At 42.1% G+C, this 13,907-nt stretch overlaps 1 protein-coding gene across 1 annotated transcript; it reads right to left on the bottom strand.

Annotated features, from left to right (window-relative positions):
• Positions 1-1,338: 1,338 nt before the first annotated feature.
• On the bottom strand, positions 1,339-13,690 carry LOC113088019 (AF4/FMR2 family member 1-like). The gene is made up of 11 exons (XM_026255682.1): positions 13,618-13,690; positions 12,379-12,473; positions 11,883-11,988; positions 11,747-11,808; positions 10,846-10,909; positions 10,627-10,763; positions 10,482-10,553; positions 10,318-10,411; positions 10,196-10,230; positions 9,995-10,128; positions 1,339-1,571 (listed from the first exon to the last, which is right to left on the bottom strand). The coding sequence occupies exons 6-11, from the start codon at positions 10,752-10,754 to the stop codon at positions 1,438-1,440; spliced, it is 597 nt and encodes a 198-aa protein (XP_026111467.1). The 5' UTR covers positions 10,755-10,763; positions 10,846-10,909; positions 11,747-11,808; positions 11,883-11,988; positions 12,379-12,473; positions 13,618-13,690; the 3' UTR covers positions 1,339-1,437.
• Between the last annotated feature and the right edge of the window lie 217 nt (positions 13,691-13,907).

Raw genomic sequence — 13,907 nt, 5'->3', positions numbered from 1 at the left:
GACAACATCTCATTAAAAGATGATCTCTCACAATGATCTTGTTTAACCCTTGTGCGACCCACACTGGCCCTTGTTTTGTCCTTTTCTGTTTATTTTTTGATCATTTTGCCTGTTATTGACAACTGCATGTATTTTGGCACGTGTGTATTATTATGGGACTTTTACTATTTTACTTCCATTCCTTTAATAAATCTATTTTTGCATTTAGATCACAAACTAGTTCCTCTCCATTGAAACCCATTACAACTGCATTTTTAATCGCAGTAACATTCAACTGTAAAATTATGCAATTTTTGTTAATAGGCTTTTATTCTGTTGGCAAGGGTTAAAATTTTATTTTTGTCCTATAAAGCTGTGATGGAGTAGAAAATGTCTACTACCCCGGGTTTCACTGTTAATCTTGCAAATGTTTTGGTTTATTTGTTCTCTTTTTAATTGTCGTATTAATTGTATTTATTTACTTGAATTAATTTCTAAATCTTGTTCCAATTTGGGTATTAAAGATGGCCGCTGCTAGAAGCAGGGGGTGAACAGATAAAGCTTGGACAAGACTCAATGGTAGAGGGGAGTCGGTACTGTTTTTAGTACTTGCAGTTCTAGTTTTAATTATAATCTTTGTTTTAAGCTCTTATATCTATTTTATTTGCATATTTTTGCACACCTGCTTAAATAAACAACACTTTGGACCCCAGCTTCGCTATTGATCCTCCTTGTGACTGCTCGGGTCGTTATCACAAAAACAAACACTAGCTTCATTCCTGTTTTCTGCTTATGCATATTATCGAGCCAATAATATAAATAATGCATCTATAATTGTGTGTGTGTTGTATGGATGTCAGAGTGTGTCATAAAATAAACTGTGTGTTCTTGTAAAATTTGAGAGAGAAAAAAAAATCACAAATCCACTGTGTGCATCAGAATATTAGTTGATATTAGGTTTCCTTTGTTGTGTGTTTATATTCTCATGTGTTGTGAATAAGCTGTACTCCTGCAAGGTACCAAAAACAAACCATAAAGAATAATAAAGATTTAATTCAATTCATATCCAAGTGCATCCTGAGGAAACAGATCTTCAGGTCTCAGTATTAATGTCAACTGAACTCAGTCACCCAAAACAATAAGGCACAAAAAACCACTTTCAATGAAGATTTGATAATCAACAATCAAATCAGACTTTTGCCCTTTAGGAGTTTAGTTAGGTTGTAGAAAACCAGGTGGGATTTAAAATAAATGCAAATAGTTTCATATTTATATTCCATTTTACAGTAATTTTAATCTTCCAAAGTCACAGAAAGTAAAAAAAAAATCCTAATTTGGGAGTCAATCCACATCAGCTGCTCTTGACCCAAGATGAAGAAAGAAAGGAAATACTGATGGACAGGAAATACTTGGTGCTCTATTTAAAAAGTGCCAAAGGATTTGACCAATGAGACGTCGCTATCTAGAAGAAGCAGGTTCTGTGTGTCGTGTCTGATCCAGTGCAGGCCGTGTCGTGTGTATCGCACTAAAGCGCTGGTGAGAGGACGTCAGACTCGGAGCACCGACGGCTGAATCCAGCTCTCGCAGCAAACCTGCAACACACACACACACACACACACACCACTGCGTTCATTAAACAGGAAAAAACCGGGGAACAATCCACACAGGTGTCCAGCTCAAATCATTCCCTTTTTTTAATTCATATAAAAGGTCTACATAACATGGGCTGGGAGAAATCTGCAATTAATATTGCCATTAAACACATAAAAAAGCAACTACCGTTATCTACTCAGCATATGTTGTGTTTCCCAATTCCTAATGTCTGCTCTGCACAAACCAGCTCCACGTAGACAAAGGGTCTTTTTTCTTTTTTAGAAATTAATCATTTCAATAATTATTTGTCATGATAATGAAAATAAACTTGAAAAAAGGGGAAAACTGAACTTGATAGCTAAAAGATGTTAAATGTTTAAAATCAAATCAGTGTCCTGCAGCACAAGCAGCATCAGTTGTCACAGACGTATATTTGTAGAAATACACAACAATACACTGTATGGGTCAAAATTATCAATTTCTCTTTTATGCCAAAATCATTAGGATATTAAGTAAAAGATCATGTTCATGAAGATATTTTGGAAAATCCCTACCGTAAATATATCAAAACTTTATTTGTGATTAGTAATATGCATTGCTAAGAACTTCATGTGAACAAGTTTAAAGATGATTTTCTCAATATTTAGATTGTTTTGCTCCCTCAGATTCCAGATTTTCTAATAGTTGTATCTCAGACAAATATTGTCCTCCGAAACAAACCACACATCAACGGAGAGATGATTTAGGGTCACATATGTGTATCATGTCTAGAGAATCTCACTGAATGCGTGTCATTTTAATGGCAGCACCGAAACACAGATCAAATCTCATCTGTTTGACGGTTTTAAATTGTCTCTGCATGTAGATCAGAATCAGAATCAGAATCAGAATGAGCTTTATTGCCAGGTAATGTACACATACGAGGAATTTGTTTTCGTGACAGAAGCTCCGCAGTACAACAGAATGACAGCGACAGAACATAAAACACATAATAAAGAATAAAAAATACAAATAAGTAGAGAGTGAATAACAATATACAAATGACAATTGTAGGCAAGTATATTACAAAATGAAGTTATGTATGTACATATATATTGTGTGCAAAATTTAAGTGTATACTAAGTATGTGTGTTAGATAAATAAAGTGTGTGTGTATATAAATATAAAGTGTAGTGTGTCCGCCATTATTATCAGCTGTTCATAAGATGGATTGCCTGAGGGAAGAAACTGGTCCTGTGTCCTGGTCGTTCTAGTGCTCAGTGCTCTGTAGCGTCGACCAGATGGCAACAGTTCAAAGAGGGAGTGTGCTGGATGTGAGGGGTCCAGAGTGATTTTGACAGCCCTTTTTCTCACTCTGGATAAGTACAGTTCTTGAATAGATGGGAGAGTTGAACCGATGATTCGCTCAGCAGTCCGGACTACTCTCTGTAGTCTTCTGAGGTCAGATTTAGAAGCTGAGCTGAACCAGACAGTTACTGAAGTGCAGAGGATGGATTCAATGATGGTGGAGTAGAACTGTTTCAGCAGCTCCTGTGGCAGGTTAAACTTCCTCAGCTGGCGAAGGAAGTACAACCTCTGCTGGGCCTTTTTTTACGATGGAGTCAATGTGAATGTCCCACTTCAGGTCCTGAGAGATGGTGGTTCCCAGGAACCTGAATGACTCCACTGCAGTCACAGGGCTGTTCATGATGGTGAGTGGGGGGAGTGCAGGGGGGTCTCTCCTGAAGTCCACGATCATCTCCACTGTTTTGAGGGTGTTAAGCTCCAGGTTGTTGAGACTGCACCAGACAGCCAGCTCTTTTTACCTCCTGTCTGTAAGCAGACTCGTCACCGTCCTGAATGAGGCCGATGAGTGTGGTGTCGTCTGCAAACTTCAGGAGCTTGACAGAGGGGTCCTTAGATGTGCAATCATTAGTGTAGAGGGAGAAGAGCAGTGGGGAGAGAACGCAGCCCTGGGGAGCTCCGGTGCTGATTGTACGGGTGCTGGATGTGTATTTTCCCAGCCTCACTAGCTGCTGCTGTCTGTCAGGAAGCTGTTGATCCACTGACAGACGGAGGTGGGCACGGAGAGCTGATTAGTTTGGGCAGGAGGAGGTTTGGGATGATCGTGTTGAAGGCCGAGCTGAAGTCCACAAACAGGATCCTCACATAAGTCCCCGGTCTGTCTAGGTGTTGCAGAACATAATGCAGTCCAATGTTTACTGCATCGTCCACAGACCTGTTTGCTCTGTAGGCAAAACTGAAGAGGATCCAGCAAGGGTCCAGTGATGTCCTTCAGGTGGCCCAGCACCAGTTTTTCAAATGACTTCATGACTACAGACGTTAGAGCCACAGGCCTGTAGTCATTTAGTCCTGTAATTTTGGGTTTCTTAGGGATGGGGATGATGGTGGGAACGTTTGAGGCATGAAGGGACTTCGCACAGCTCCAGCGATCTGTTGAAGATCTGGGTGAAGATGGGGGCCAGCTGGTCAGCACAGGATTTCAGACAGGCTGGTGTAACACAATCTGGGCCTGGTGCTTTTTTCCTTTTCTGCTTCCGGAAGACCTGGCGCACCGCATCCTCGCCGATCTGAATTGCAGGTGTGGGGGAGAGGGGGGATGCAGGAGGTGAGAATGGTGAGAGTGCTTGATTGGAGAGGTGTTCAGGATGGGTTGCAGGAGCTGTTAATGGTGTGAACGGTAGTTTGGAGAGGCATTCAGGGCTGGTTGCAGGAGTTGTGAAGGGTGTGAATGGTTGTGTGGGGAGGCGTTCAGGGCAGGTGATGGGTGTTCTTTCAAACCTGCAGTAAAACTCGTTCAGATCGTCTGCCAGTCGTTGATTCTCTACAGTGCTGGGGGGTGGTGTCTTGTGATCTTCTTTAGACTTTTCCACACTGATGCGGAGTCGTTGGAAGTGAACTGAGTCCTTATTTTTCCAGAATAATTCCTCTTTGCCACTTTGATCTCCTTTTCCAATGTGTATTTAGCCTGTTTATACAAGACATTGTTTATTGTTTATTGTTAATTTGGATCCCCATTAGCTTCCACAAAGTGGTTGCTAATCTTCCTGGGGTCCACAGAGTTGCACAATACAAAAAAATCATTCAAACAAATAAAATAATAACAAAAATACAATTGCTAATCCAGTCACATCACAAAACTATACCCATACATATTAATAGTAGCAGCACAAGCAGAAGTACGTCTATACCTTTAACAACATGTTTACACAATTTCTTTTAAACACATGTGTTGAATTACTTTTACGTATATTTATAGGAACAACATTCCAAGCAGCAGAGCCACGATAAAATACAGTCTTTTTCAGCAAATTTGATTGTGGACATGGTAAAAACAGTTGAGACTTACTCACTTGACGTGTTTTATGATCGTGTCTAAAACCAACATATACAAGCTTTTCAAAGAAAAAAACATGGTGTATGATACTTGATTACCTTATAAAAATATACCAACACTCGTAAATGTAATTTGTCCTTCACTAAAAGCCATGATAATTTTCTATGCATATCAGCAACACTGGCCTGAAATTGATAATGGAGCACCAACCTAGCTGCTCTATTCTGAACAATCTGAAGTTTTTTTAAGTGCTTTTCTGATGCACTTGACCATATTATAGGGCAGTACTCAAGATGCGATAAAACTATTGACTGCACCACATCTTTTAAAACCAAAGACGAAATAAATGCAGAACATTTCCTGGCTACTGCTATACCTTTACCCATGCTGCTTACTATATGATCTATATGTTTTGGACCAGGACAATGTATTGTCAAGTATCACGCCCAACAAAGTAACATCTGTTACTTGTTCCACTGGCGTCCCATCAATAAATAAATTCAAATCTGCAGCCCTAGAAATATTGTATTTTTGGCTAAAAGTTATGCATTTAGTTTTTTCTATATTTAAAATTAATTTGTTAATTTGAACCCATTTAGAAATTGTTAAAAGCTCATCACTCAAATTTTTCTTTAGTTCAGCTGAAGAATGTGCTGCAGAAAACATTGTAGAGTCATCTGCATACATAACTATATTAGCATTATTAACAACATATGGTAAATCATTTATAAAAATAGAAAACAATAAAGGACCTAAGCAACTTCCTTGTGGAACACCACAATAAGTATTTTTAGCATCTGAAAAAGATCCATTATAAAACACTCTCTGTTTTCTATTAGAAAGATAGCTTCCCATCCAATTAAGGGCTGTCAATGAAAAACCATAACATTTTAGTTTAGCCATAAGAATATCATGGTCAATGACATCAAAGGCTGCTGTAAAATCAATTAAAACAGCACCAACCAGTTTCTTATTATCTAGACATGCTAACCATTCATCTGTCATATGTATAAGAGCAGTACTTGTGGAGTGTCCTGGTCGATAGGCATGTTGAGCATTGGCAAGTAATCCATTTGTACTAAAATATTGTAAAATTTGCTTGAAGGTAATCTTCTCTAAAAGCTTACTCAAAATTGGAAGTATGCTAATTGGTCTGCAATTAGAACCTAAAAAGTCTGTTTTTCCCTTTTTAAGTAATGGAATAATTTTAGATTCTTTCCAAAGATTTGGATATTTGCCACCAATCAAACACCTATTATAAATATGACAGATCGGTTGAGAAAGCTGTCTAGCTACCATTTTTAGCAATTTTCCATCTAACTGATCAGCTCCACAAGGTTTATCATCTGGAATTGAAAGCAACATCTCTTCTACAGTAGTTTGATCAACAGACCTAAAATTAAAACTGCATAATTTATTTTTCATTATTTTAGAAATAGGACTACAGGCTGATTGAACATCATTGCCATACATGCTAGATCTTAAATTGTTCACCTTATCGTTAAAAAAGGTGTTAAAATAATTAGCTATCTCTAATGGTTTAGTAATAAACTGACCTTCATTTTCCACACACCTTTGATAATTATTTGTCTTCCTACACATTATTTCATTCAGTGTTTTCCATATTTTCTTGGAATCACCAGCTGCAGACCTAATTTTTTGCTTATAATATTCCCTTTTTTTAATATGATTTAATTTAGAAACCCTATTTCTTAACTTACAATAGAATTTTTTATTGTAGTCACTTCCTAATTTCTGTACTACCTCCTTTGCCTTGTCTCTTTGCAGCATTAAGCACTTCAGCTCATCATCGAGCCAAGGAGCATTTTTAGTTTTTACTGATCTTTTTCTAAGTGGGGCGTATTTATCAATTATCTTATTTATTATATCCATAAAAATATTTAAGGCTTTATTAACATCTTTTTCTTGACACACTTCAGTCCACTGCACACTCTGAACTTCATTAATAAACAGATCTTGATTGAATCTTTTATATGACCTAGATAATAAAATCCTGGCTCCTGATTTGGGAATTTTTGTCTTTTTAGTTAATGCGATCAAATTGTGATCACTACAGCCAACTGCCACTGATACTGCCTTTGAACACAATTCCTGGACATTGGTAAATATAAGGTCAATGCAGCTAGAAGTACTAACCTTGTTTGCCTTCATAACAATTCTTGTTGGTTGGATAATCATTTGTGTGAGATTACAAGTATCAGCCATAGATTTTAACTTTTTTGTTAATGAGCAGTTTTTAGCCATCCAATCAATATTAAAATCACCCAATAAAAATATGGCCTTATTTTCATCTGTGACCCTGTTCATACTTTCACATATTCTATCCAAATACTGCACATTAGCACTAGGAGGCCGATAACAACAACCAGCTAAAATTGGTTTACAGTGTGGAACAGAAATCTCTACCCATATGTCTTCAATATAACTGTTCATTAAGTCTTCCCTTAACAACACACCAAAATGTTCTCTAATATAAAAGGCTACTCCACCACCATATTTATCCCGGTCTTTCCTATACAATTTAAAACCATTAATCATAAGCTCAGAATTACTCATAGCCATATCTAAATGTGTTTCTGACAATGCTAAAACTTGAATATTATCTTCAGTGCATATTCTCATCACCTCATGAATTTTGTTCTTGAGGCTACATATATTTAAATGTGCAATAATTAATCCTTTCTTTGACAATTTTGTTAAAAGAGATGCCATAAACTTGTCTTGCTTCCTAACAAAACAGCAAAAAAAAATGTAAGATAATAATTACACAATCATTCTAAAAATGCATTGCAATTATGTTTGAGTATTTCCAGTTCTGGACAAGATGACTAACTTGTCATATTTCAGGAAGGCTCTTTCACCTCTGTCCCGGGCAGCTCTTAATTTTGGAAGGAGTTCCCTCCTTCTCAACTGAAGAGCCTCAGAAAAGTCTTCATTTATAAAAATGTTTGTGCCTTTTAACCTCTTGGCTGATGACATGATAGTCTGTTTATCTTTCAAACGTAGAAGTTTAACAACAACTTTTCTGGGCTTACCCCCTTCTTGATACTGTCCGATCCTGTGAGCTCGCTCGATTTCCATTTCGGAGTCATCTAGCCCCAATTTACTTGAAAGGATATCACGAACTTTCACCTCTGATTTCATCCAGCTTTCATCTTTTTCATCAGAGATCCCATCCACAATGATGTTTGTCCTCTTCATCTGATTTTCCACATAATCCAGTTTGACAAAGAATCCGTCTAGTTCCTCCTTTGACTTGACAATATCCTTTTCAAACTGCTTTATTTTTATTTCAACATCCTTATAACCAGTCATCAATCCATCCACTTTATGTTGTGTGAATTCCAAACTAGTTTTTATATCTTGAACATCTCTGATCACTCCATCCAATCTTTTGTTTGTTCCATCTACTACCAACTGAACAAAGCTCTTGAAGTTGTCTTGTTGTTGATGAAGCATCTCTCTGTAAAATTCTCTCTGTTGATCCATTAATTGAGAAAGTACACTCATTGTAACGACTGAATCATCCTCAGAAGGTGCAGTCTTAGATTGTTTGGGAGGCATGATTTCTTACCACGATGTATCCGGAAATAGAGCAGGGAGAGGTTCAAGTGATGTCCCCCTTCACGTAAGCATCTTCTTTGGCCTGACGGAGCTGTCTGAGTTTTGCAGTGAACCACGGTTTGTCATTATTGTAAATTAGTTGAGTCTTTGTAGGAATACACATATCCTCATAGAAACTGATATATGATGTTACGGTCTCTGTGAGTTCATCCAGATCGGTGGCAGCAGCTTCAAAAACACTCCAATCAGTGAGGTCAAAACAAGATTGTAAATCCTGCTCTGCTTCATTAGTCCATCTTTTTACAGTCCTTGATACAGGTTTAGCTGATTTTAGTTTCTGCCTGTAGGACGGTATTAGATGAACCAGAAGGTGATCAGAACGTCCCAAAGCTGCTCGTGGAACAGAGTGATATCATCCTTTATTGTGGTGTAACAGTGATCCAATATATTACTGTCTCTTGTGGGACAAGTAACATGCTGTCTGTATTTTGGCAGTTCACGGGACAGATTGGCTTTATTAAAGTCCCCGAGAATGATTAAAACAGAGTCCGGGTGTTGTTGTTCTGTCTCTGTGATCTGATCAGCGAGTTTCTGTAAAGCTGAGCTCACATGCGCTTGCGGATGGATGTAAACACTGACCAGAATGAACGAGTGAAACTCCCGCGGCGAATAGAACGGCTTGTAGTTAATGAAGAGTGTTTCGAGATCAGGACAGCACGTCTTCTTTAACACAGTTACATCTGTACACCACCGTTCATTGATGTAAAAGCATGTCCCGCCACCACGCGATTTCCCCGTGGATTCTGATTCGCGATCCGCTCTAAACAGCTGAAAGCCCGGCAGATGGAGCGCGCTGTCCGGTATGGTGTCATTCAGCCAGGTTTCCGTGAAACACAGAGCAGCAGAGTGTGTGAAATCCTTATTTGTCCGAGAAAGCAGAAGGAGTTCGTCCGTTTTGTTGGGTAGAGAGCGGAGATTTGCCAGATGGATGCTAGGCAACGGCGTTCGAAATCCGCGCTTCCTGAGTCTGACGAGCGCTCCCGCTCGCTTCCCCCGTCTGCGCGTCCTGAAGCGCTTGATCAGCGCCGCCGCTCCTCCGATAACAACGTTCAGTAAAACGTCTGAATAATTGAAATCCGGTAAAATATCCTGTGGTGTGTTCTGCCGAATGTTCAGCAGTTCTTCCCTGGTGAAACTGATGGCAGGAATATAACTAAAGACAGGACAAACTAACAAAAACACAAAAACATATGCGGAGCTCGTCACGGAGGCAGCCATCCTGTATCGGCGCCAGATGATCCTAACACAAAGCTCTAAACTCATCGATTTGACCAGAAGACATTAAGAGATATTAAATATAAACCACATGATTTTCTTCTTTTAATTGACTGATGGCAATACCCTGAACCTATTATGAACAGCATTTCTTTTTTACAGATGAAGGACGAGCATGTTTCTAAAATCCAGCTCAGCTTCCTGTGACCTCTGACCCCGACTCACCGCTGCCTCTGAGAGCGATATCGTCCGCCTGCTCCCACGCCTCGAGAGCGCTCAGAAAGAGTTCGGTGATGCTGACGTACGCCACCGCCACCTGCTGGATGTTCTGAGGATCGACCAGAGACGAGACCGCACTCCTGTGAAGAGCAGAAGTGCATCAATCTGAATCAGTGAGGTGCCATGAGATGAGATGAGGACGCTCACTTGGACACAGAGGGAGACGCAGACCACGACAAGCTCTGAAAATAAACAGAAGACTATGAGGCTGATGTCAAACAGTCTAAATCATTGTGAGAATAAACTGCACCATGCTGCCGATCACACACTTTGAAATGATCTGTGAGCGTCTGCGAGTGTTTGAGCGCCAAATCTCGTCTGTAGCGGAACATGGCCATCTGCAGCAGAGCCTGGCATCGCATGCTGTGGACACACACACACACACACACACGTCACACGTGGACAGACTGACGATCTCTGGGTCAGTTCTCACCACAGGACGCAGAAGTCTCTCTCGTGGACAGCAGCTGACGGATCCGTGTAGTTCTTCAGCTTGAGAATAAACCTGAACACACATCATCATGAGCCAGTGGTCAGCAGCACTAGCCACACACTGAACACCTGGAGAGATTTCACACCTGATCAGGTCCAGCGTCTCAGAGAACATGGTGTACGCAGATTTGGGCGTCTGTGGCTCTGTCTCCATGGCGACGCCACTCTCCACGAATGACAGTGCAGCTTCCAGATATCGGAGCGCTTTATCCATCTTATCCAGCTGAGGACCAGAGAAACACGGTCAGATCAGCCACAGACACTGCACTGACCACATCAGAGTCAACGGAAGGCTTGATAAACACCGTAGCATCTGCTTTGTGCTTCAGCTTTTTGGCTTCCTTCAAATGATCTTCCACTGAGAGTTTCCTGGGAACCAGAGGTCAGAGGTCAATCACAGAAACACTATGTGCATAGCGAGAGATGGAGACACTCATGGTTTACATTTAGGCAGACATTCATCACTCGTATCACATCGCTGTATGATAGCATACGCTAGTATAATGAGCATTAGAATTAAGTTTGTTTATTAACTATTTAATGCTTCTTTAACTTTTATTGGGGTAAAAAAAAGGACATGATGATATTTACTATTTTTACACACCAGAGACTTTTAGATAAATTGTGAATCTAAAATGTGTGTGTAAGAGAATGTACAATTGGTTTTCATTGTGTCATTAAAAATTACAATTGTTTGTTGTTGCCGTTTGTACTGTGTTTAAGCTCAGTCAATATGTTCTTTTTATCGACAATTTTTACCTTAAAAATAAATGTTATACACCATCATTTCTGTTTCTGTAACGTGTGAATATATCCTCTATCGTATCCTACAACAAAAACAATCAGAGCGCCTCGTTATCACTAGTTTTATTATGATCTCGCAGGTCCGTTAGCATCGGCAGCGTGGTTGCTGCTAACCACACTTTCATTACTAATACTCTATTCACAAACATTACCACTGCTTTACTCACTGCTCTTTTTCTTTTATAGCTAACTTAGTTGTTATTCTCGGCTTTAAACTTCAAAAGCCATTTAAAATTAAATATGTACACAGTTTGGATTAAATGAAAGTATGGTCACATTTTTTAATTAGCCTGCTTCTGTGTTTTGCTTTGGTGCTGGTGCTGAATGCCGTGGCTCTAGACGTGTGATTGGTGTGGAGCTGCAGAGAAGTGGTGTGTAACTGAGTCTGTGAGCGACACACACCTGCGATCGGCCGGCAGCAGCGCTCGAGGACACACCTTCACCACGACATCCTTCCTGCTCTTCTGTGTAATAAAACAGTTCTTTATATCAGAGCAGAAACCCCACAAGCACTCAGAAATGAGGATGTCTGCAGTACCTTCCCATGAGTGTCTGCTTTCTTCTGCTGGCGTCCCGAGTCTTTGTGTGACTCCTGAAGAAGATCTGAGCTGTGTTTCACACTCTTCTTCTTCCTCGTTGTGTCTCTGATGGAAACACGTGAAGAACGTTTAGATCAGCTTCTATCAGACAGAGAGCATCAGAAAAGCAGCAGGACGCTTACATCACATTAATGACTCACAGTAAATGACCCGGAATATTTGGTAAGGAAAGATTCACAAACACTTTGCAAATGTTAGTTTCTTACTCGTGGATCATGTTGATACACCTGTAGTTTTCAAAACAATCATCCTAGTGTGACATATAAGCAAAGACATCCCATCATCATCATCATCATCATCATCATTAACAACATTTATATTTAATGTTTCAGTTTAGATGGGAAAATGTCTTGAGAGACCCTGTGTTAAATGCATTTTGGAGACATGGATATTATGTATGTCAGCTCTGATTGGCTGTGTGTTTCTGTGACTTACTCTGATTGGTGGAGGCTTTGCTGAGAGAAGGAAGAATGTTTTCCCTCTTTGTCCAGTTTCTGTTTCTTCTTTGAAGACTTTTCATCCCTCTCCACCTGCAAACACAAACACACACAGGGTCGGAGGGTCGGTCAGGTCGAGTGGAGGGTCGGTCAGGTCAAGTCAAGTGGAGGGTCGGTCAGGTCGAGTGGAGGGTCGGTCAGGTCGGGTGGAGGGTCGGTCAGGTCGGGTGGAGGGTCGGTCAGGTCGGGTGGAGGGGTCGGTCAGGTCAAGTCGAGTGGAGGATCGGTCAGGTCAAGTCAAGTGGAGGGTCGGTCAGGTCGAGTGGAGGGTCGGTCAGGTCGGGTGGAGGGTCGGTCAGGTCGGGTGGAGGGTCGGTCAGGTCGGGTGGAGGGGTCGGTCAGGTCAAGTCGAGTGGAGGGTCAGGTCAAGTCAAGTGGAGCGTCGGTCAGGTCGAGTGGAGGGTCGGTCAGGTCGGGTGGAGGGTCGGTCAGGTCGGGTGGAGGGTCGGTCAGGTCGGGTGGAGGGTCGGTCAGGTCGAGTGGAGGGTCGGTCAGGTCGAGTGGAGGGTCGGTCAGGTCGGGTGGAGGGTCGGTCAGGTCGGGTGGAGGGTCGGTCAGGTCGGGTGGAGGGGTCGGTCAGGTCAAGTCGAGTGGAGGGTCAGGTCGGGTGGAGGGTCGGTCAGGTCGAGTGTAGGGTCGGTCAGGTCGGGTGAGGGTCGGTCAGGTCGGGTGGAGGGTCGGTCAGTCAAGTGGAGGGTCGGTCAGGTCGGTGGAGGTCGGCAGGTCGGTGGAGGGTCGGTCAGGTCGGGTGGAGGGTCGGTCAGGTCGAGTGTAGGGTCGGTCAGGTCGGAGGTGGTAGGGTCCGGTCAGGTCGGGTGGAGGGTCGGTCAGGTCGGGTGGAGGGTCGGTCAGGTCGGGTGGAGGGTCGGTCAGGTCGGGTGGAGGTCGGTCAGGTCGAGTGTAGGGTCGGTCAGGTCGGGTGGAGGGTCGGTCAGGTCGGGTGGAGGGTCGGTCAGGTCGGGTGGAGGGTCGGTCAGGTCGGGTGGAGGGGTCAGTCAGGTCAAGTCGAGTGGAGGGTCAGGTCAAGTCAAGTGGAGGGTCGGTCAGGTCGGGTGGAGGGTCGGTCAGGTCGGGTGGAGGGTCGGTCAGGTCAAGTGGAGGGTCGGTCAGGTCAGGTGGAGGGTCGGTCAGGTCGGGTGGAGGTGATGTAGGTGCAGGTTGGTTTAGCTGTGCTCACCGTTCTCTTGCGTCCTGAAGAGGTGTTGCTCTCAGAGGAAGCTGGAGCTGGTTTGGGCTCCTGAGGGATTCTGGTTCAGCTCTATCTTCACCAGCAGCGGCTGACGTGTGTGTTTGCTGATTTTGTTGTCTGTTGTCCTTCTCTTCTGCTCTGTGTGATGAGCCGTTTTCTTTCTCTTGTGTTTTGCTGTGTGTGTGGATGTATTTTCAGCACGCTGAGAGATCTCAGTGGATCCCCACACCTGTTTTTGCTCCCCACAATCTGATCAGACGCTTTGCCGCCATCAGTCG

The sequence above is a fragment of the Carassius auratus genome, unplaced genomic scaffold (assembly GCF_003368295.1).
Source record: "Carassius auratus strain Wakin unplaced genomic scaffold, ASM336829v1 scaf_tig00045696, whole genome shotgun sequence".
NCBI classification, from domain to species: Eukaryota; Metazoa; Chordata; class Actinopteri; order Cypriniformes; family Cyprinidae; genus Carassius; species Carassius auratus.
The sequence above is the reverse complement of the archived record's forward strand: the minus strand, read 5'-3'. Positions and strand labels throughout refer to the sequence as shown.

Bases quoted from the DNA above. Each gene is read 5' to 3' on its own strand.
- LOC113088019 (XM_026255682.1), bottom strand. From the start codon at position 10,754: ATGGATAAAGCGCTCCGATATCTGGAAGCTGCACTGTCATTCGTGGAG. The intron at 10,412-10,481 runs GTGAGAACTGAC...GTGTGTCCACAG, and splicing joins AGAGACTTCTGCGTCCTGTG to CATGCGATGCCAGGCTCTGC. The intron at 1,572-9,994 runs GTGAGTCGGGGT...TGTGTGTTGCAG, and splicing joins TATCGCTCTCAGAGGCAGCG to GTTTGCTGCGAGAGCTGGAT.